The sequence below is a fragment of the Malus domestica genome, chromosome 15 (assembly GCF_042453785.1).
Source record: "Malus domestica chromosome 15, GDT2T_hap1".
Taxonomy (NCBI): Eukaryota; Viridiplantae; Streptophyta; class Magnoliopsida; order Rosales; family Rosaceae; genus Malus; species Malus domestica.
The window spans coordinates 51,568,082-51,588,914 of record NC_091675.1 but is presented as its reverse complement, the minus strand read 5'-3'; the positions used below and the strand labels follow the sequence as shown (position 1 = coordinate 51,588,914).

At 37.6% G+C, this 20,833-nt stretch overlaps 3 protein-coding genes across 3 annotated transcripts; 2 read left to right on the top strand and 1 right to left on the bottom strand.

The window, feature by feature from the left end:
- The first annotated feature begins 3,671 nt into the window (after positions 1-3,671).
- Positions 3,672-7,909, top strand: LOC103402268 (uncharacterized). The gene is made up of 5 exons (XM_008341007.4): positions 3,672-3,921; positions 4,232-4,792; positions 5,288-6,544; positions 6,695-6,765; positions 7,323-7,909. The coding sequence occupies exons 1-5, from the start codon at positions 3,799-3,801 to the stop codon at positions 7,702-7,704; spliced, it is 2,394 nt and encodes a 797-aa protein (XP_008339229.2). The 5' UTR covers positions 3,672-3,798; the 3' UTR covers positions 7,705-7,909.
- LOC103402269 (phloretin 4'-O-glucosyltransferase-like) lies at positions 7,810-9,634 on the bottom strand. The gene has a single exon (XM_008341008.4). It carries the CDS (start codon positions 9,440-9,442, stop codon positions 8,054-8,056), a length of 1,389 nt encoding a protein of 462 aa, XP_008339230.2. The 5' UTR covers positions 9,443-9,634; the 3' UTR covers positions 7,810-8,053.
- Positions 9,635-11,784: 2,150 nt separating this feature from the next.
- Positions 11,785-19,815, top strand: LOC103402270 (ran-binding protein M homolog). Its single transcript, XM_008341009.4, has 10 exons — positions 11,785-12,370; positions 13,227-13,373; positions 13,462-13,548; positions 13,694-13,739; positions 14,928-15,004; positions 16,033-16,195; positions 17,507-17,575; positions 18,318-18,377; positions 18,833-18,919; positions 19,250-19,815. Exons 1-10 carry the CDS (start codon positions 11,994-11,996, stop codon positions 19,517-19,519), a joined length of 1,383 nt encoding a protein of 460 aa, XP_008339231.2. The 5' UTR covers positions 11,785-11,993; the 3' UTR covers positions 19,520-19,815.
- Positions 19,816-20,833: the final 1,018 nt, after the last annotated feature.

Genomic DNA, 20,833 nt, shown 5'->3' with positions numbered 1-20,833 from the left:
GTGAAAAAATCATTAACGTTGTAATAATTATCTTATTACTATTTTTTCATATAAATATCTATTTACACTAAAGGGTGGAGAAATAAATTGAGGGCTCGTTTGTAAGGGCTTTTAAAATGATTGAAAATGCTTTTAATGAAAATATTTTTTGAACCAATCTTTTATAAAAATACAAGTGAATCCTGATAAAATACTTGAAGTGTTTGTTGCAAGAAGCACTTCAAGTGCTTTTGGAATTGAAACCCAAAAATATTTTCTCTAAAAGCGGCTTTTAGTCATTTTAAAAGAACTTCCAAACGAGTCATGATTCGAACTCATCATTTACCAGATTCGAACACAAGGCATTTCAGCTACGACTACCACTAGATCACAATACTAAGCGACAACTTTTTTGTATTTTTAGAGCAGCTCCAGTGTAGGAAAGGCCCCCCAGGGCAATTGCCTATTGAATCCCCTCCAATGAATAGTAATTGCCTTTAATGAACATTAATTGCCTTTTGCATCTCCACCCCTAAACTGAATAGCCATGGTGACACACCCCGACCGAGATCAAGGCATGCTAGCCGTCACTTGAGGGTGACGTAGCCATGTGCACAGTGCGGAAGCATTAAGGATAAGAACTATACGAATAAATATCTAGCCGAAGTCAATACAATGACCTATACGGCATTATACTGCACAAGAGTCAGAACCAAATGAAAAGGTTTGTACGACAATACTGGGTGTAATATAATTATGCTCAATACTACTCTTACATAATAAATGGGCGATAAAGCACCGATCACCTACAAGTCAGAACCATAGTAAAGGTCTGTACGACAAGACTGTGCACCTAAGTTGGATCCAATATGAGCATATGGTGCTGGAGATGACATTTTATACAGGCATGTGCCATATCTCTGGCTAAATCACTATCACCCTAGGTGCAGTTTTATGAGCTCAACGTTATTCAGTCACATATCACATCATCGATAATTCACATAACCAAACATAACTCACCTGAGCTTACCTGAGCATCCGCAGCACCACAATTATATATATAATGCATCATATATCAATTCATATACGAATTATAAATTTATATGCATGGCATTCAAGGCATACTCTTATTTAAACATATTTTATGGGAAAATATCAAGTATATTAATATATACTAAAAACCAAAAGCCCATTCACTAGTATGTCGAAGGGTCGTAGCCCTCGAGTCGCCCTTGAACGCGCTCGTCCTCGGGATAAGTCTCACCTATATGCGTATTAACTATAAAAACGTTATTTAAACCACATAGGTAAAACTAGCTAATAACTTCTCATACAATGCTCAAATTGGGTGTTTGAATATACCAATGTGATCTACACAACTCCACGAACATCCCTATATTTTTATAATAATTTTCTGACCACCCACGCGCCGCCACGCGCCGACTAAGGCACGGCCAGACGCGCCGCCCATGCGCGGGCACGTGCCTGGCACAGCAACGGCAACAGTGACGCCATTAGGAATATTCCTTTAAATAGTAACAGAAACCGTTAAAGTTAACTGACGCCGTGGAATATTCCGTCAAAGTTGATGGAATATTCCGTCATTCCTAACCTCAAACCTCAGGCCACCGTCGCCGGCGTCGGAAACTGGGCAAAACTTGCAACCTTGATATCTCACTCGATATTCAACCAAATTTCACGAATTTTATGTCAAAATGAAGCTTAGAACAATTAGAAAAAACCCATACAAGTTTTAGGACCTAAATCCCACGAGATTCGCTGGAAAACTCCTCGATATTCTAACCAAATCCTGCAACTTGCCGTTCTTGCTATTCCAACGTTCAATTTCTTCCAACGAACCACTCCTAGCCTCGTGAGGACCTCCTTAAGCTACCTATAAGCTCCAAATTCCCAAAAACATAAGATTTTATGTTTGCATGAATAATTCCATAATCAGAGATCGAGGAAACTAGGGTTTTTGAAGGAGTCTTTACCTAGAAATGGTACCATTCAACTCATATGGACCTCAGGAACACAATGGTGTCCTTTAAACCTTCGATCTGCAAGTTTTCTTTTGAATTTGATGTTGTTCGTACATGAGGGAAGGAGAGAGAATGAGTCCGAGAGAGGATAGAGCACGGGAGAGAAGAGAGAGGAATGGTGTGTGTGTGTGAGTGGTCCACGTGGTTCACTAATCAAAACCACATAAACTTAGTCCAATTTTTGTCCAAAGATTAAGGAGAAATGCAAGTTTGAACCACCCCTATCATGCATAATACAACCACAACACTCACGTTCAAGGGTATCATAGTCAATTCACATTGTCAGAATTAAATATTTGGGACGGGTTGTGACACATGGCAATATGCAATAAAATATTAGTATTTTTATTTTATAAAATAATAAAAAAATATTTTTATTTCAAATTTCGGATATGATTTTTAATCGGTCTCGTTGTACCACGTTTCATTAAATAAGAAATTACAACCCAAAGTATTTGAGAAAATATAAAATTGTGGTGTAATGTGGAAGATAATGATAAGATATTTATAGAAAAATTAAAATGTTTTTTAATTGTTAATTTTTTTTTCGGATTTTTTATTAATTGTTTACTTTTTAAAATTTTTTTTACATTTTTATTGCTTTTTTTACTTTTTTATTAATTTATTAAATTTTTTTACCTTTTCATTAATTTTATAATGTGGTTGACGTTAGGATGACATCAGCCTTGCATCAGCTAGGCCTAATGCACTCGGGTATGCGATTCGAGCTCGCCCTCTCACTCGGGCCCCCCTCAACCCAATCGCCCGCATGGGCTGGAGCAAGGAGCTAGGGCAATTGGATAGAAAAAGCAGTCAGTCCATCGGGCTACTACAAACGCTGGACTTGCTATTAGTTATCGATAAGTTTAGAGAACCCTATTTTCTTCCTTAGACTAACTATAACCCTTGGGTTAGAACCTAAAATTTAAGTTCTAAATCTCTCCCTAACTCGCTCCAACCTTAGACCAAAAATCAGTATTGGGTTAAACTGATTTTTGGGGCAAATTTAAGCGAAGAAACCGACCGAAGTGAATGGCCTGGGGCACAGCCTACGCGTGAACGCGCGAGAAAATAGGAAGCAAATGAAAAGCTATGCTCCGAACGCAATAGAACGAGCCAAAAGCAAGGCAAAGGGGACCAGACCCGATTTCTCCACCTCCCACTTCCTATACACTCTCATCCCTTCTTATTTTGTATGGTCACGGTTAAGCCACGCTAACATTTTATATTGATTTTTTTATAGAGATAATAAGACAAAAAACAATAGTAATATAAAATGTTGACGTGACTTAACCGTAACCGCACAAATAGGAGGGGATGAGAGTGTATGGGAAGTGGGAGGGCAGAGAAGCCAGGTCCAAGAGGACCTTGCTGTGCAGAAGTGGGCCCAACTTGTTGGGATTATCGACCACCCATGTGCAATCCCAATGACTCTTTTTTGATCGGACGACGTTAAGAAGAAAACTTTAATAAAAAAAGTTGGAGAAGAAAAATTATTTCTTGTTAAAACTTAAATTTTTTGTATTTAAAAATTTTATATTTTAATTCAAAGGTTGGAGATTTTCTTACAAGTATTTTTAATTGTTTGATTGAATAAAATAAAAGTAAATCAAATGGCTGAAATTAATAGGGTGCGGGAAAAAATATAAGGCTTTTTGAACTATCGAATTCTTAGGTTTTCATATTTAGTCTTCCGAAAGTGGTGTCGGTTTGGCGCCCATTTGTAAGCGAAAGCCGATAATTTCTGAGATTCCGTGCGTTTCTGCAGAACGTAGAGATGGGTTCGAAGAGCAAGAGGCACAGAAAGCGCCGCAGCCCTGCAATGGAAGAAGCCCCAACTCCCAATCACACTCCCCCTCTCAACTTCCAAACCCTAATCTCTGCAATTCAATCCCCTGAGGTACTCCATCTCCATCTTACATTGCATTGTTGTTTCATATTCTCTTTTAGGTCGTATGGCTCACCTGTCACTTCTGCATTTATGGTTTTGTTTGGATAGAGACTGTCCAGGGTCATAATTTTGTAGAATCAGAGGCGAATTGTAAGAGGATTGAGAAGGAAATTGGGAAATTCATTTCCGCCGAAACGGGTGTAGCCTCAGTGTTGCTTTGTTGTAGAACATTGATGGATGTTTGTGTCATTTGTGGACATAGGAACTTATATTTATGTAGATAAACGCGTTGATTGATTCTTAGCGTGTTCAATTTCAGGGTCTGAAGATGCCTCTTTTGAAAAGATTGTGCTTTCTACTTGCCCCGCTGTCGCGAAATGAAACAATGCACTTTTCGAACTTTGAAGGTGCTCTCAATAATGGCGGGGTTGAAGTGAAACTTGGAGATATACAATGTCTCATTTATGTTTTGTACAAAGAGCTAGATAGGAGGTTTAAACTGTTCTTTTCCGCTTTATGTGATGTATCTGCAACAAGGGGACCGAGGCACGTTGATTCCCACACAGATATGTCGGCCGCTCCTGATGAACTACCGCTGCTTCTGAGATGTTGCATCCTAGTCTTGACCTTGGCTGACCCTACTATCCTAGTGGAGAAAACCCAATTTCTTCTCTCTGTACTACGGAAATTGATTTCTTTGGTTACAAGCGGAGGAGATGAGAAAAACAACTCTGTCACCTTTCAGAAGTTTGTTTCTTCCAGATGCACGTTCACTGATGCTGTTGGTTCTTCTACTACTGTTTCCGAAGATTTTGTTTCTTCCTTATGTTTGATAGAGGTTTCTGATCCATGGTGTCCTGCACTATCTGCCGTGCTCGAGGTAAACATTCAATAACTTTTAACCTTTAGAGCTATTGGAATGTCAGCTATGCTTTCAACCCATACAGTGATATGATATGGTGGTGTTTGCATTTCTTCTCATACTGGTCTTGAAAGTATACATAGTAACACATTATAACTTGTTTGTTGGATATGAATTTCTCTGTTTCGTCTTCCTTCTATTTTGTTTTACTTAATATGATATTGATTGCTATTAGATAGTAAGTACAATATAAATTTACCAAATTACCAATGTTATATATTTACAAGATCAGGATATGAATAAACATATTGAATACTTTGGGGACAATCTTGCAATCGTCAGCTGTATATATATATATATATATTTTTTTTTTTTGGCAGTTCAAGAAGAATTCCATTTCAAATATCCTTTGTGTCATTCTTCCATGTGAAGTTCTCACGCCATTCTAAAATAAGTACTTTTGTAAGAGTTATTGCATCTATACACAACTGATGGTAGCATAATTGTATTTAGATATTTGCAGATGAACTTGTAATGTGTAGATTGCTGAGAGAGTACTTTATTCTTGTTGATTCTTCTTCATGCACAACTGAAATGCTGTTTCGGTGCCACGCTGTCAAAGGTGATATTGGAAGTGTTCTGGAGGTGATTTCTGCCCATTTTATCTTGTCAGTTTATGGAAAGCGAGCATATAGGAACTTCCTCAAAAGATTATTCTGTGATTTCGGGAAGCATTGTAGAGTTCCCGAACTGAGCCTGAAAGCTACAGTGATATTGCTTCTCAACCCCATCATGCTGTCAGCACCCAAAATGTTGCAGACACATTTGTTTTTATTGGTTTCTGAATCTATTGATGTAGACATGTCTTTGAATGCTAGACCAGATCTTAGACTTATGGACTGCTACCTAACAGCATTTGAAAGGTCTGTCCTTTTATATACCAGCCACATGTCTAGTTCACTTATGGATTTCCATCGTTTGGGTGTTAAATGTTCTTCTTCTTCTTCTACCGGTTCACGTATGCTAGGGAGAAGTTGTCAACCTTCATTTGAATCGTATATTCAACAAGTTACGAGAGATAAAATGTGTGATCTAGTTACCCATTCTGATTCGTTATGGGACTCGTATTTGCGCGATATGTTCTGTGGAACAAAATCTGACCTGATGGATTCTGCTGTTGCATACATAAATGAGAGCCAACATGTTTTTGATGAATCATGTAAAGATGATATAGTGTCCGTCTTGCGAAGCATAATACATGGAAGTTTTTCTTGTGGTGTTGGTGATAGTGTGCTGTATAGAAAAGGGGATACGAGTCCCCAAGATATTTATCTTCTTGCTTCCATATTGAAGTTAATGAGTACTTCGTTGTTGAAAGCTATTTGGTGTCTAAGGCATGGTGGGCATTTGGGCTCTCCAAAAACCTTAAAAGACGCTTCTTCAAAGGAATATGATTTCATAGTGGGTGTCATTGGCTGTTTTCACCAGTTCAATGTGTCTCTACCTAATCAAAAGTTCTTATTAGACATGATGAACACCCACCCGTCGATGCATAAGGCTTCCAAGTGGATGCTTCTGCACTTTTCAGGCTTGCTGTCCTTGGGTTTTGGTAGTGGGATTGATTTCTTAGTTAAGGGCTGCATATCTACAATCATGTCACTATTAAATCTATATGTTTACGAAGATGGTGATATGGTTGCACTCAGCTCACTTCTACTCTCTGGCTCACGAACTTCTTCATCTGGATTGCCTTCAGACAAGATTACAGGGGTGAGCTTTGTTTTTCTTTTATGACCTTTTCGAGTTTAATTGATGTGTTTTTGTTTCATTCTCGATACTGGTAAGACAAAAAATGATAAATGTTTTAATTCTTTGAACTTATTATGTACATTTAAAAATGACATATGTTACACTATGCAGGGCTTGGCGAAAAAGAAATCTACCAGAAGAGTTGCATCGAAATTTCAGAAAATTCAAACACTTCACTTGAGGTACAAAATAATATTGTGCACCATATAGCATAGTTCTGTATTAAGTTTTTTAACACCAGCGACAAAATATTTCTGCCATACAAATATTTTCTCGCCAAATCAAACAGAAATTTGGGTGGGTCGCATCTAGTTGACTGTAAATATGCTCGACTCTTCTCAATTTAAACCAGAAAAATATAACGAGATCATAATGTAGCCGTCATTAGATTTCAGTAGCGGCTAGCTGAGCAGGTTCTTATATTTTTTTTTAGATTTTAGCTATGATATTCTCTGGCCATTGATTTCTGACATTTAGTGAACCATAATATTGGTAGTCCTTGGAGGCAAGGAATTTCATGCTATAGATCTCCAGTAATCCAGTAAAAGAAAAATGCTGCATCTGATCATAAAACATTCTGCTTTCGATAAAGAAAAGGAGGATTCGATAGATTTAGCTTTATATATTGACAGACTTCTTGCAATCACTTGAATAAATTCAATTCAATTCAATCAAGTACTTTTGTCTGATGTTGGTTATCTCTTCTCTTCAATTAAATCAATCTTCCCTCATTTTACAGCAAAGTTTCTCTCACAAACTCCCATCGGAGATCACAGAGCGAGGTAGCAGAAACTACGGAAAATGCATGCATCATGAGGTGCACAACGGAATCTAGTGATGGCATTGAAGAGAAAACAGAGGAAACCTGCAACGGGAAGGTTTTTCTCAATCTCTTACTAGGAAGATCCCAGGAATCTGAGATAGAGGAGTTAGCGGACTTCATTGCGTGCGAACCTGGGAGGGATTATTCTAGTTGGTTGAAGGATCTACAAAAGTATCGAGGGATGATGTATAAAAAAAAGAGAGCAGCAAGGTGGGAGAAGAGGAAATATGCTTGGAAATGTATGTTAAGAAAGAAATCAGCAAATGTGGTAAGAGCTGCTTCTGCGTACTTGGTTTAAAAAAGTTGCTAGCTAGCGCTAGGTGGATTAGTGAATTTAGTATTCTCAATATGTATATAGAGATTTTGTGATATGATGATTCCCGCTAGTGTAAGTTTTGTGCAGTGTATAAAGGGTCGATGACATTTGTAGATTGCGTAAATGTAGAATACTTCATACATGTAATATATCTGACCCATTTCATCCTAAGAAGTTTTTAAGGAAATTAGAGATTACACGCTCGGATGAAGATATTTAGCAAAAACAAAAGAAAAGAGTAGAGTAGAAAGAAAGTCGAATAGGTGCAAGCGTGTGTGCACGCTGCCTCAACCGCCTCTGGCGCGCCCGCCCATAGGATTGGAGTTTTATTTCATCCCAACCCTGCAATGAAGTGCCTGAGATTGTAGTTATCTGCATTGAGAGCCTCATTAGCCAAGCCTTTCCATTTTTGACAATTCCGTTTGATCTCTTCACCTCTCATCACAATCTCCAGGCACCTCTTGATCTCTCCACCTTCAGTCACTCCCTCGTGATTCGATTTGGCTCTCAGTCCAGTCCCCCACACCTCCTCCACCAGTTTCGCATTTGTGTTCTGGTCTGAAAATTGTGGGCAACCCACCATTGGAACCCCAGCTACCAAGCTCTCCAACGTCGAATTCCACCCACAATGCGTCACAAAACACCCGACTGACTTGTGCCCCAACACCTCCACCTGCGAACACCACGGCACCACTAACCCCTGCTCCTTACTCTTTAATCTCTCCTCTATCATCATCGTCATGCTCCGATCATCTCCATTCTCCGAAGTGCGAATAACCCATAAAAACTGGAGTCCGCTGTCGACCAGTCCATTCATCATCTCTTCAATTTGATCCCTCTTCAACACCACCATGCTCCCAAATGACACATAAACAACAGAGCAATCTGGTTTGGCATCAAGCCATTGTAGGTAATCGTCGTCCCCAGACTTGTCAAACAAGTCACAGCGAAAATCGGCATCACTGGAACTCGAAACCAATGGGCCAACCGCAACCGGAACCACATTCGCATTCTTCATGTGTGATCGGATCGCTTCCAATGCCGTCTCTTCCAAGGCATCGAAAGTGTTGAGCAGCACGAAATTGGGGTAGGGTTTGACATTGACCTGTTCGAGGGCCTGGATGTGTGCCTGAAAGGTAGGGACGATCGAAGCATGTGGGCTGCTTGGGAGGAGGTAGGAAGGCAGTTCTTGGGGGGCAAAGGGGGGCAACCCATCAATTGTTATGGAGCTTGGAAATGAACAGCACTTGTGAAAGTAAGTCAAGTAATGGTGGCAAAGTGCAAAGGAAGTGGTGGACTGTATACAGAAGAAAGCGGAGGGTATGCCGAGATCAGCTGCCACTTGAGCGGCCCAAGGGAGGAGGACGGCGTAGATGAGGAAAGTAACAGGCTCGCCGTCGCCGCCGTCGGAGGAGGCAGACAATTTTTGAATCAGGGCGGTTAGGGTGCGTGATCCCACGCGCTTAATCTTGGACATGATGAGGTCCAGGTCGTGGGTCGGTTCGACGCCGTCATCGAACCCGTCGGAGAAAGTAGCGAATGATAAGCCTTGGAGGGAAGGGAAGGATTTGATTTGGGTGAGGCCGCGGTCGGTGGTGGCGTAAGTGACACGTGTCCCTCCACGGGTTTGTATAAGAAGCTTGGCGAGCTGGAGAGTGGGGTTGACGTGGCCTTGGGAAGGGCATGATATGAGGAGGAAGTGATGCTTAGTATTGTTCATGGCTTACGGTCTAATCTCTTGTTTGGCTGGTTGGCTTAATCTGGGATTGATGGAATGGAATGGATTGGTAATCTTGTTCTAAGTAATGGAGGTAGTGATAATGCTCAAGTCTTGGGTTAGCCACCATTTTGGACTCTAAACTGAAATTCGGTGAATTATATAATGTCAAATTATCAAGGAGACGGTCAAAGATCAACTTTCAGTAAACAAATATTGTTTTGATAATTAATCTTGTTCTAAGTAATGGAGTAGTGATAATGCTCCAAGTCTAAGGTTAGCCACCATGTTGGACTTTTAGCTCAAATTAGTTGAATCACACCCTGTCAAACTATCAGAGAGACGAGTCAAAGTTTACTTCCAACAATATTAATATTGTTCTTAACTTGTTAATTACCACCTGCATATGCCGTCAGGGACAAAGCCAAAAATTTAACTAAGAGGGGCACCTTAAAAAATTTGAGCTCATTTTTTGGACAAATAAAGCTATTTCTTTTACAAATGCTGAAAAAATTAATTACAAAATGCCTAATTTTATTACTCTATTATCTAATTTTGTCTTTAATTGTTGATAATCTAATGCTCATTTGTATTAATTAACTAAATACATGCAACTCAACAAGGTTTAAACATTAGTGCGTGAGAAAAATATTAAGGAGGGAGGTGCATTTAAAAACTAAAAGAGGATTTTCACTATTTTACTATGATTAATTGAATAATTTGCAAAGCAAAAAAAATGGAAATGATTAATTGAATAATTTGTAATGTAGAAAAAAATGGGATGAGAGGGGGCATGTGCCCTCACTGGGCCTTACCTCCCTCCGTCCATGTATGCCATCATATGTGGGGTTTCATCACAAAAATGATTCGTATCAGTTGGAGTGCAGTTGGATATTAAATTCTTTTTTTTTCCCTCATTCTACCAATGTGGTATATTTTAACACGCATCCTCACGTGGGATCCAATTAGTGAATCATACGTGGGTGATCCATAAGAGAGCACTCAGCTAAAAGCTCACTTCCAACAACATCGATATTGTCTATAACTCGTTAATTACAACCTGCACATACAGACAAATGTAATGTTTTATCACACAAGGGTCAAGGCATCAGTATAATTAAAATGAAGTTATGATATTTAAACTTTTATTTTTTCATCTGATGTAAAATATTTTAACACATACATCTAATAGTAACTCGAGGTCATTTCGAGTTTGAATAACTCGTCTGTAGTTCACTCGAGCTCAGATCGTATAGATTCGAGTCAAGACAAGTCTGGTTCTTTTAACAAACAAGCCAAATTTGAAGTTTTGCATGTTTGATTTGACACGTAAAACTTTTAAATAACTTTGTATTTTATTACTAGAGAATTTGAGATATTTGTTTCCATTGTTCTGTGTTAGAAATCAAATGCACGATCACGTGTATTTAATGGTATAATATTGATAATGACACCTCAACTTCGTTTGTATACTCTTGGACGCAATTGAATGTAAATTATTCTACAAAGATGTGAAAAACATTTGTAATTGAAAAGATCTTATTCTTGTAAAAAATGAATTTGAATTACGTTATTGCTAACATATTGTGAGACTATGTATACTTTTTATTCTTTAATGTAGATAATATCGTTTGTTTAAAAAAAAAAAAAACCTCTTCGAATAAAAAGAAGATCTAAACTCAAAATAAAATGGTTTATAATCGGATCTAATATATAATGGCATGTTTATTTATTTGGAAACAGAATTGTTATCATTTTAGTTATTGATTTATTTACGTAAACTCATGAATATTATTTGACAAATAATTAATTTAGTTACACTAAATTAATCTAAATGATGAAGAGAAGAGACCTTTGATATCTTATTTAATCATCTAATCTGACGATTAAAATTAAAAAATGTGAAAAAAAAAATGGATGTATGGAGCGCGACATTCTTTCTATTATTAGTTTACTTTTTAAATGGGCAAGGAGAACTTTTTGGCCCTATGTAGAAAAAATATTTGTGTGGGACTCAGCTTGTCGTTAGATTTACAAATCATGTGATGTGTTACTGATACGAAATAAATATGTTGGTCAACACTTAAGTAAGTATCCAATCATTAATAATCACATCATATGATTTACCAAATATTTTAAATTGAGAGAAATTTTAAGGAGACTCACACAAAAGTGGGATGTGAACTCTCTGCCACCTTATGTTTTTAGTACAATATTTTATAATATTGATATGAAAATTAATATTAAAACTGTAACTGTAAGGTATCAGAGAGTCTATGAAGAGTACGTACGAGAGTATCCTTACCATTTCTCTAAACCCAAGATGTAAGTTTGTGGGACCTAGTTTTCTTAAACAATAAAACTTTAGAAAAAAATAGAACGAACAAAACATGGAAAAAAAAAAATCTTGATTCTTTCCGTCTGCGTGCCGTAACAGATCATTCCCATTGCTCTTGCTCTCCTCCCTCCTAAGTCCCCAAATCGACGAAAAGGGTTTAGGTTTCTTCGTTTTCCACCAAATGATTGCTGAATTCCAGGGTTTCAGATTCAAACAATGAGCACCACCAACTCCAACAATGGTACAAACAACCACGCCGGCGACCGAGACCTCGGTTTGTCGTTCCTCGAGCAATCGCGGCTCCGCTCTGCTCGGGGCCTGACCAACATGGACGAGGACGAGGATGCCCCCACGGAGCTCAACACCATCAACAGCTCCGGCGGCTTCCTCGTCGTGTCCCCAGATAAGCTCTCTGCCAAGTACACCAACGTCAATCTTCACGGCCACGACGTCGGCATGGTTCAGGCTAACAAGCCGGCGCCGGTCAAGCGGCTGGTCTACTACTTTGAGATTTATGTCAAGGATGCCGGGACCAAGGGTCAGATTGCCATTGGATTTACTTCTGAGAGCTTCAAGATGCGGAGGCAGCCCGGGTGAGCCCTGTTGTTTTATTGGGTCTGTTCGGTTTCTCCGAAAATGAATGAAAATTAACTGTAACAGGTGTTAGGGGGGGGGGTAATTTAAGGAATTTGGAAGTGTATAAAATTGTACAAACGGATGTATTGGGGTTTTGTTGTGGATTCAAGTTGGTGCATTTCTTGGTGGATTCAAGTTGTTGCATTTCTTGGTGTTTGTGAAACTGGATAGGATCCGAAAGAATCGAAATAGGAAATTAAAGTGATATTTTGTTTTAATCTGCAACTGGGAATTTGCAAGGTAAAGATTTTCTTATGAAGTTATGGGATACAATCTTATTTTGGTTATGTTGGTTCTATTTAGTTAGGTTAGTTAGTTGAAGGTCAATGTGAATAGGGCTTACTGGCAGATAAGTGATCGTTGACGAGTTTTCGCTTGCACAATTGTTTCTGACCTTTGATTGTGTGAAATGTGAATTGTCTGTTCTTAATTGGATTAATAATTGTATACCTGTGAACAGCTGCCAAATGGTGAAAAAACGATACAAAGCCTCACAGTAGAAGTTGAGAACCACAGAACTTTTGTGAATTGGGAGTTTATTTCTCCTCTGTGGGCAATACATGATAAACAGGCAGTGGTGAAAAGGTTTTAGTGGGTTGGTGTAAATTTTTGATCTTCCCTGTCTTAATTTTATTTTTTCGGGGAGGACCCAAGGGTAGAAATGAAGGATAAACCAAAAGAGGAAGCATTTTGTTTTCTGCATGTTGTGTTGTGTTTTACACTCTTTGTGAGATTTGAAAACTACTATTTGAATTGGCAAATTCTGTTATTCTAGTCATGATATTTGTGTTAATTATTTCCTCCATGAAGCAGATGGGAGGCAAATAGTTGTGGCTATCATGGCGATGATGGGCTACTTTATCGGGGACATGGAAGGGGAGAGGCGTTCGGCCCAACCTACACCTCTGGTGATATAGTTGGAGGTGGCATCAATTATGATTCACAGGAATTCTTTTTCACGTAAGACTTGTCTACTTTGTTTGGTTTTTCTTCTCTTGAGACTAGAGTGGTGTTTTATGTGATTTTGTTTCATTCATGTTGGTGCCAGTAAAAATGGTGCTGTGGTGGGAACAGTGCCCAAGGATATGAAGGGCCCCTTATTTCCTACCATTGCTGTACACAGCCAAAATGAGGAGTATGTAGTATCTTTTTTCTAATATTTTAGCTCTTCTGTTCATCTTTTGTAATTAGTCAATTGCTTGTGCATGTACATGTCAGCTTCAGATGGTACAGATTCTTATTCTCATGTTATCAGATGTGTGCTTAATTTTAATCTGCAGGGTACACGTTAACTTTGGGCAGCAACCATTTGCGTTTGATCTTAAGGCAAGATATACTTTTCATTGCTTATCTATTCAAAGAACTATGATTCTTTTAATATGTCTTGTGTCAGTGTACACAATCACAGTTATCCATCGGCAGTCTGTAAAATATTTCAATCGTAAATTTTGATTGAGATGAGTGATAATCATTTTTATTGTTTTTTTATATAAGGTCCAGTTTGTCTTAGTAAAGAGGCAAAAACCTTGATACCCTTCTATGTTCTTTAGCTGTCCATCGTAGGCTAGCCCAGGGAATAGCTTCCCAGTGGAATGCTTTTTAACTTTTATGAATAAAGGTTGGGTTTTGCTTTCTCATAGGCTACCAAACCCCACAAGATGTGGGTTTGTAAACCTAGAAGCTTTGACAGTGTTGCTTTCCTTCTCTGAGGAATGAATTTTCATAACATCTTTCAGTTTTATGGAATGAGTAAATATGCCACTGGTGTCCCTTCTTGCAATTAACTAAAGCTAGTAACTTTTGATTCTTATTCATGGAAAAATCAATCAACTGGAATAAGAAAAACCGCTTTGTTGATTCGGTTTGCCAGCATGTCCAAAGACACAGAAGGAAATAATTGCAACCAATAACCACAGAGTCCTATGATATTTATTCCACAACGTGAGCTTAGGATTCAGAAGATTCAGTTATGCGAAACAGGACCTTAAAGTTGTGGGCAACAGAAGTTGGACTATTGAGTTCATTTTCTTCTCTTTAACTTTTGGCCCCTCATTTTGAGATTTTTAAGAACTTTGTTGTGGACAAGTATGTGAGAAGAAAGGGTATAAAAATCCATCATGCATTATTTTTTTAACGGCTTAAATATGTGGGACCATTTGATTCATTGATTGCATTTAGTGGATAAAGGACTCGTAATTCTTAAGTGGACAATTAATTTTTGAATGAAAGTATAGGCCAAGGAAAAGGGCTTTTTTAAGTGGAAAAATAAAAGAGACCCTAAATAATTATGTTGGATTAAGGGTTCCTTAATGAGTAACATTTATACGCTGCGCTGATTTGTTGCTTCTCTCATTCATTTCTGTTATATATATATATATATATTATGCTTTTCATTTTCATAAGGGATTATGCAGGTTATAATTGTGAAGATTCAATTACTTTGAAATAGTAATACTTGTGCAATATTATCTATATCATGTTGTCTAATCGAAATTTATTTTAACATCTGATTAGGAATTTGAAGCGCAAGAGAGGATGAAGCAACAAATGTCAATTGAAAAAATTTCGTTGCCAACTAATGTTAGTCATGGGTAAGTACACATTAGTTTTCAATATCTCGAATGAAGGCATCTAATTTATTTTGTCTTAGTCATATATGATATACCTTAAGGGGGAATGCTCTGATGTCACTGGTTAAATAGACACTCTGTAATTGATTTTAAAAATTGAATTTTGTGTTTTCTCGTGTACTTTATTATATGATTTGTTGTTTAGTTTTAGATTTTATTAAATTTTACTTGTGTGGCTGAGGGATTAGACACAGTTCAGTGATAGTTATAGCTAGATTAACACAACCCAAATCTTTTTGATATATTTTCTTTTAGGTCATCATTCTGCTCCTTGTCCTGAGTCCCTGATACTGAAATTTCAACCAGATTTTAAATAAACTTGGAATTTAGATAATTCAGGGTGTTAGAGGTGGTTGTGTTTTGCGGGTCGGTAAAATAAAAAGTAGCATTGATAACCTTGACAATTTGTACAAGACCTGCCTCCCCAGTTAATAGTGAAATTCCCTGAGGAGCCCCATATAAATGCTCTTTAATGAAACTTAGCTTTAGCTGGTCGTGGACAAGAAAGCACCGGGTTGGTGGCCGGGAATGCCCGACAACTTGATTTATCTGGTAAACTACATGGGGCTTATGTAGCTCTTGCTGGATTAAGGAGCAATAGGTTACCTTGAGATCTTGAACTTCCCTGGACGGGGTACAGCTGGTAGAAAAACACAGTTCAAGCTCTGTAGCTTGAAATTTGAGTGAATAAGTTACTTTAATGCTTAAGTAAGTTGCATTTCCTGCATTCTAATTTCTACATATGCTGCAATTGGTGTCATAGGCCTGTCTATTCTGCTAATCAATATGAATTCAAAATTTTTAAGTTGAACTTGATGGATGCTAGGTTGTTGAGCTGGTGAGTTCCTTGTATTTCTAGCAACGTAATCAATATGAAGGTTTACCTGGGAATTGATGTTGTCACGATTTTACTGTTTATTTTATTTTAAAAATTTTATTTCCTTAAAGATTTGTGTCAATTGTTAATTTATTAATACTTTATTGACCAGAATTGTTCGCTCCTACTTACTACATTATGGATATGAAGATACGCTGAATTCATTTGACGTGGCTAGTAAAAGTACTGTTCCTCCAGTACATATAGCTCAAGAAAATGGTTTTGATGAGCAGGACATTGTGTTTGCACTAAATGAGAGAAAGACTCTTAGACAGGTATTGATTTATTTCAATTACAATCACTTTAAAGTAAATGATTGACTACTATAGTGTTCTGCTTTCTTTTCTTGTTTGGAACAAAGTCCTTTATGAGCTTCTCTCATATTTGCATAAAAGTTTTGGAATCCCAGTTGTTTGGATGAACTTAAAGGTTACAAGGAACCAGAATAAATGTGTGGCTGTTAGAGCAAGTCTAGCGGAAAGGACAAGAGCTAGGGTCTAGGGGCTTTATTGGCCTCTCAAAATGTCATTTTCATGAAATCTATACCCCTCAACATTTTGTTGTTCTAATGGTGTGAGAGGCTAGGGGCAAAAAAGTGTTAGGTGGCTAGTTTTCATTGGCTACCAGTTTCTTCCTATGTTGACCTTTCAAGAGCCTTGGGCAAGAGCCGACATTAAACTTGCCCCTTGAAGAGCCCTGGGCTATTTTACCCGAGACTAGATATGTCCCATTAGAAACTGAACTTTGTCATTTGGGACTAAATAAAACTTTTGCCTAGGCTAGTTTGCATGCATTAGATGGGCAACCATATTTTGGAGATGTGTAGTGTTTCATACAACTGTTCAACCACGGGACTTGATGAGATGAGCAAAGAATTGATGCGTACCTGACTTGGTGTTATAACCTATGTGCAGTTTCTTTGGATACTGATTTTAGCAATGCCTCTGAGTTGCAAAAGATTTATTTCTCATTTGTTGATATATTTACAATGACACAAAAATGATGATATGGATGAGATATGCCATGGGTCTTTTTTTGTAATTTCTTGTTTAAGTATTTGAAGATGTTACATTATTACATGGTTAACAACTTATCTCTGTAGAATAGTTTCATGTGAAATGTTAATGTGTGTCAGGTTTGCTTGAAATCGGCTATGAACGCATCTGCTTTTTTTTTTCCCCCCCAATTCATTTTGCAGATATATTTACCTGCTTGTGTTTTTTTAGCCAATCTTCTTATTCTACGTGTAAAGTATGCCAATCATTCACACGTTGCTTCTTTCCTTTTCTTTTACTGTTACCTTGAGTCTCTTGATTGGATGGCATTACTTATAGGAAAATTAATTTAATCAAATTATTTCAAAAGGCTTTAATGTGATGGTAAAGAAATGTTTGTAGTGATGTATTACGAAACTATCTGCTCGGGAGTTCAGGAGCATTGCAGAATCAGTTCAATATATGGGTTTTTTGTTTTTGTTTTGTTTTGTTTGTTTTTGGGTCCTTTGTTGTACGTACTTAGTATCCGAGCTATTTTTCTTTTTAGTATAAGAGTTGCACCTGGCTGACCACTTTTATCTGCTTATGAAGCTCATTAGGAATGGGGAGATCGACTCTGCTCTTGGTAAACTCCGTGAATGGTATCCCCAAATTGTTCAGGTAGACTGTCTAATATTTCAAAATGAATTTTCGGTGGCCATCTTATTTTTTCTGTGACTCTTTGCTCTCGATGTTGAACAGATCTTGGCACATGCAGTCAATTCTGTAAAATGTGTGTCTGAAGAGGGTTAAAGTGTTTCCTAATTGTTTCATTTAATTGCAGATCCCCTACTTTACCTACTTAACATGTGAATTCCTATGTGTTTGATTGTGTCTTGTACTCTCTTTTTTCCACAAATTGGTGTCCTGTTATTTTTTGCAGAAAATGTTTTGAGAAATACACGAGGCCTCCTCATAGTTTCAATTTTCTATATTTTAAATTAACAAAGTACTTATGCTAATAATGAATATAGTGTGTGATCATCTGGTCTTAACTAAACCAACTTTTGTTATGTAGCAGAAAAATCAATTGACGGTTGTGATAATATTTGATTACTCTAACATAAGTATGAATTCCAGTATATTTGACATGTTTATATGTTGACATTTTATGATTCTCCTGTTTTTATATATATGCAATGAGTTTCTTACTGCATCACAGATAAATTTACTATTTACTCTTTTTGTAGGTGTATAACAATGCATTTTATATGGTTTTGAATTTTGGCTCTATCTTATGTGCTATTTGATGAAGTTACTGTTCTTAACCATCTTAGGATCAATGCTTAAATTTTGTTATAATTAAATTTTGGTCATAATGCTTATTTTGCTAAGGTCATTACTTAAGTTTTGCTTTCTGCAGGATGATAAATCGGCTACATGCTTTCTGCTCCACTGTCAAAAGTTTATTGAACTTGTTCGGGTATGTTTTCCCCAATTTGCATGAGATTAGCTTTAGTATCACTTCAGATATATAAAAACATGAATATTACGGATAAAATCATGACAATACTTAAGTTATTCTTTTTAAATGAATTGGAAGGATACAAGAAATTCTTGCATACCTGTTACATTTCAGTGTTGAAGCGTTGAAGGAAACCATTAAATCACAATTAGAAACATGGATTGAACTGTGTAACTTCATTTCAGATGGCTATATATTATACTACTTTCAAGGGTTACCAAACTGGCTCATTAGATTTAGTGTTCACAAATAGCAGCTGCAGCCTGCATTATTCGCTTGACTTCTTTTAGGTCTTGGCTTATAAACAGGTTTTTGTTTATTTTATGGAGCATCTGATCGTCAGCTTTGGTGACCTTACCCGAATATGACAAAGTTCTTTGGTCTGCCTTGAGATACTTAAAATTGTTATGTAGGTCGGAGCGCTGGAGGAGGCTGTCAAATACGGGAGGATGGAATTGGCAAAGTTCTTTGGCTTGCCCGTGTTTGAGGACCTAGTTCAGGTAATAACAGAAAATTCCTTCAAACTATGGGATATTTATTTTGTTTGATGTATCTCTAGAACATATGGGAGATTCATTATTAGTAAAAACCTATGCGAGTTCGTAAGTATTTGTTAATTTTATAACTTTGCATTGAGGAACGAAAACACAGTGCCTAATGGCAAACTCATACTAATGGTGTTTTTTAGTCTGCATGTAGTATTGGTTTTGAGTTGCTACATGTTTCTCTGGTGCTTCTTTAGGAAGCAGCACAATAGAACTTGACCCATTCTATTTTTTATCATTGAAATTTAATGTTTTTATTATTCATTACAACACCTCCATCTGTAGCACTTTGTTTCTCTGCTGGCATACGAACGGCCACGGGAATCATCAGTTGGATATCTGCTTGAAGAGTCTCAGCGTGAAGTTGTAGCAGACACAGTTAATGCAATGATCTTGTCAACAAATCCCAATCTGAAAGATTCTTCGCACGGTTGCTTGCATTCATATCTTGAGAGGTTACTCAGGCAGCTTACTGCTTGCTGTTTGGAGAGAAGGTTGTTGAGTGGGGATCAAGGAGAAGTGTTCCATCTGCAGAGAGTACTTAAACAGTTGTAAGAAAGCTAGGCGCTAGCCGATTATTCTCTACCTCCCGTCTCCGTCTGTTCATATGCACATAGGCCATTTTTTGAACCGCATCTCCAACTGAGCAGATTGGCTTAGCATCCAGCACTAAATAGAGGCGACCATAATGTTAACCGTGAGCCAGAATGATACTAAATTTCTTGTATAGCATGGGATGTTCTCTCTCTGTAAGCTTGTAACCCACCATCTAGCCGTCGAATCCGAAATTCAGTTGAACCGGCTTCTAGGAATGTTTACATACTAGTTTTCAATATATTCAGTTTACGCTATAGGAGTCCTACAAATTTCGAAATCAATTTGATGGCTTGCTACATATGTCAATTTACCTCGGTAGTGAATTACTTGTCGAGGAAAATTGTAGTGGTTATAGTTGATATTCCATTTTCTGTGTTTCTAAAATTCATGAACACAAGAGGCCCGTTCTCTTAGAACTAAATTACGGTCACTCACTGTTTGATCTTAATCCAATGCTGGAGAAGAATACAACGAAAAAGTTGAACCCAACTCAATCAAGAAGCTGTTGTATTTAACTGCGAAAATTGGGTTCTTCAATTGAAATATTTCCAAAACATGTAATTGAAATATAAAATATTTCACATTTGAAAATTAGGTTAAATAGAACTCCGCCATGACAAAAAAGCAAGTTGGGGACCATGTTTATACGTGTCCTCCACTACGTGGTTGTCTCACGTAAGGGAGAATTTCGTAGTCCGGAAACCAGACCACGTGTTTTATATAGACCAAGATGCAAACAACAACATAACCCACTCGGGGAATTGTCATGCGAACTATGGCCCACAATTTAGTCTTCCCCTCCCACATATCCCTAATTCGGGTTCCGCACCCTATCCGCATACGGGTGCATCTTAAAAAATTAAAGAGAATTACTTCAAAATGAGACAATTTCTTAATCTTGGGATATAAATAGGACAAACTGGACAAACACAAGCTATGCACACCATGTACAAAATCGAAATTACTAAACTACCCACATATAAATGTGTTTTTCATTTCTCTCCCTTATTTTCTTTTTTTCTCTCTCTCTACTCTCTCTCCCTTCCTCTCTCTCTCCTCTCACTTTCCCTCTCTCTACTCTCTCTCCCTTCCTCAGATCTCTGAGCTCCGATTTTGAAGAGATGGAAGTCCAAAGAAAGGTGAGAAGAGTGAGCTGGGTTTTGTGTTCACCTTATACCTCTGATTTCGAACAAAGGGATGCAAGAGAGAGGTGAGAAGAGTGAGATGAGTTTTGTACCGTATTTTCTATTTTGGTCGGAAAGTTCCATTTTT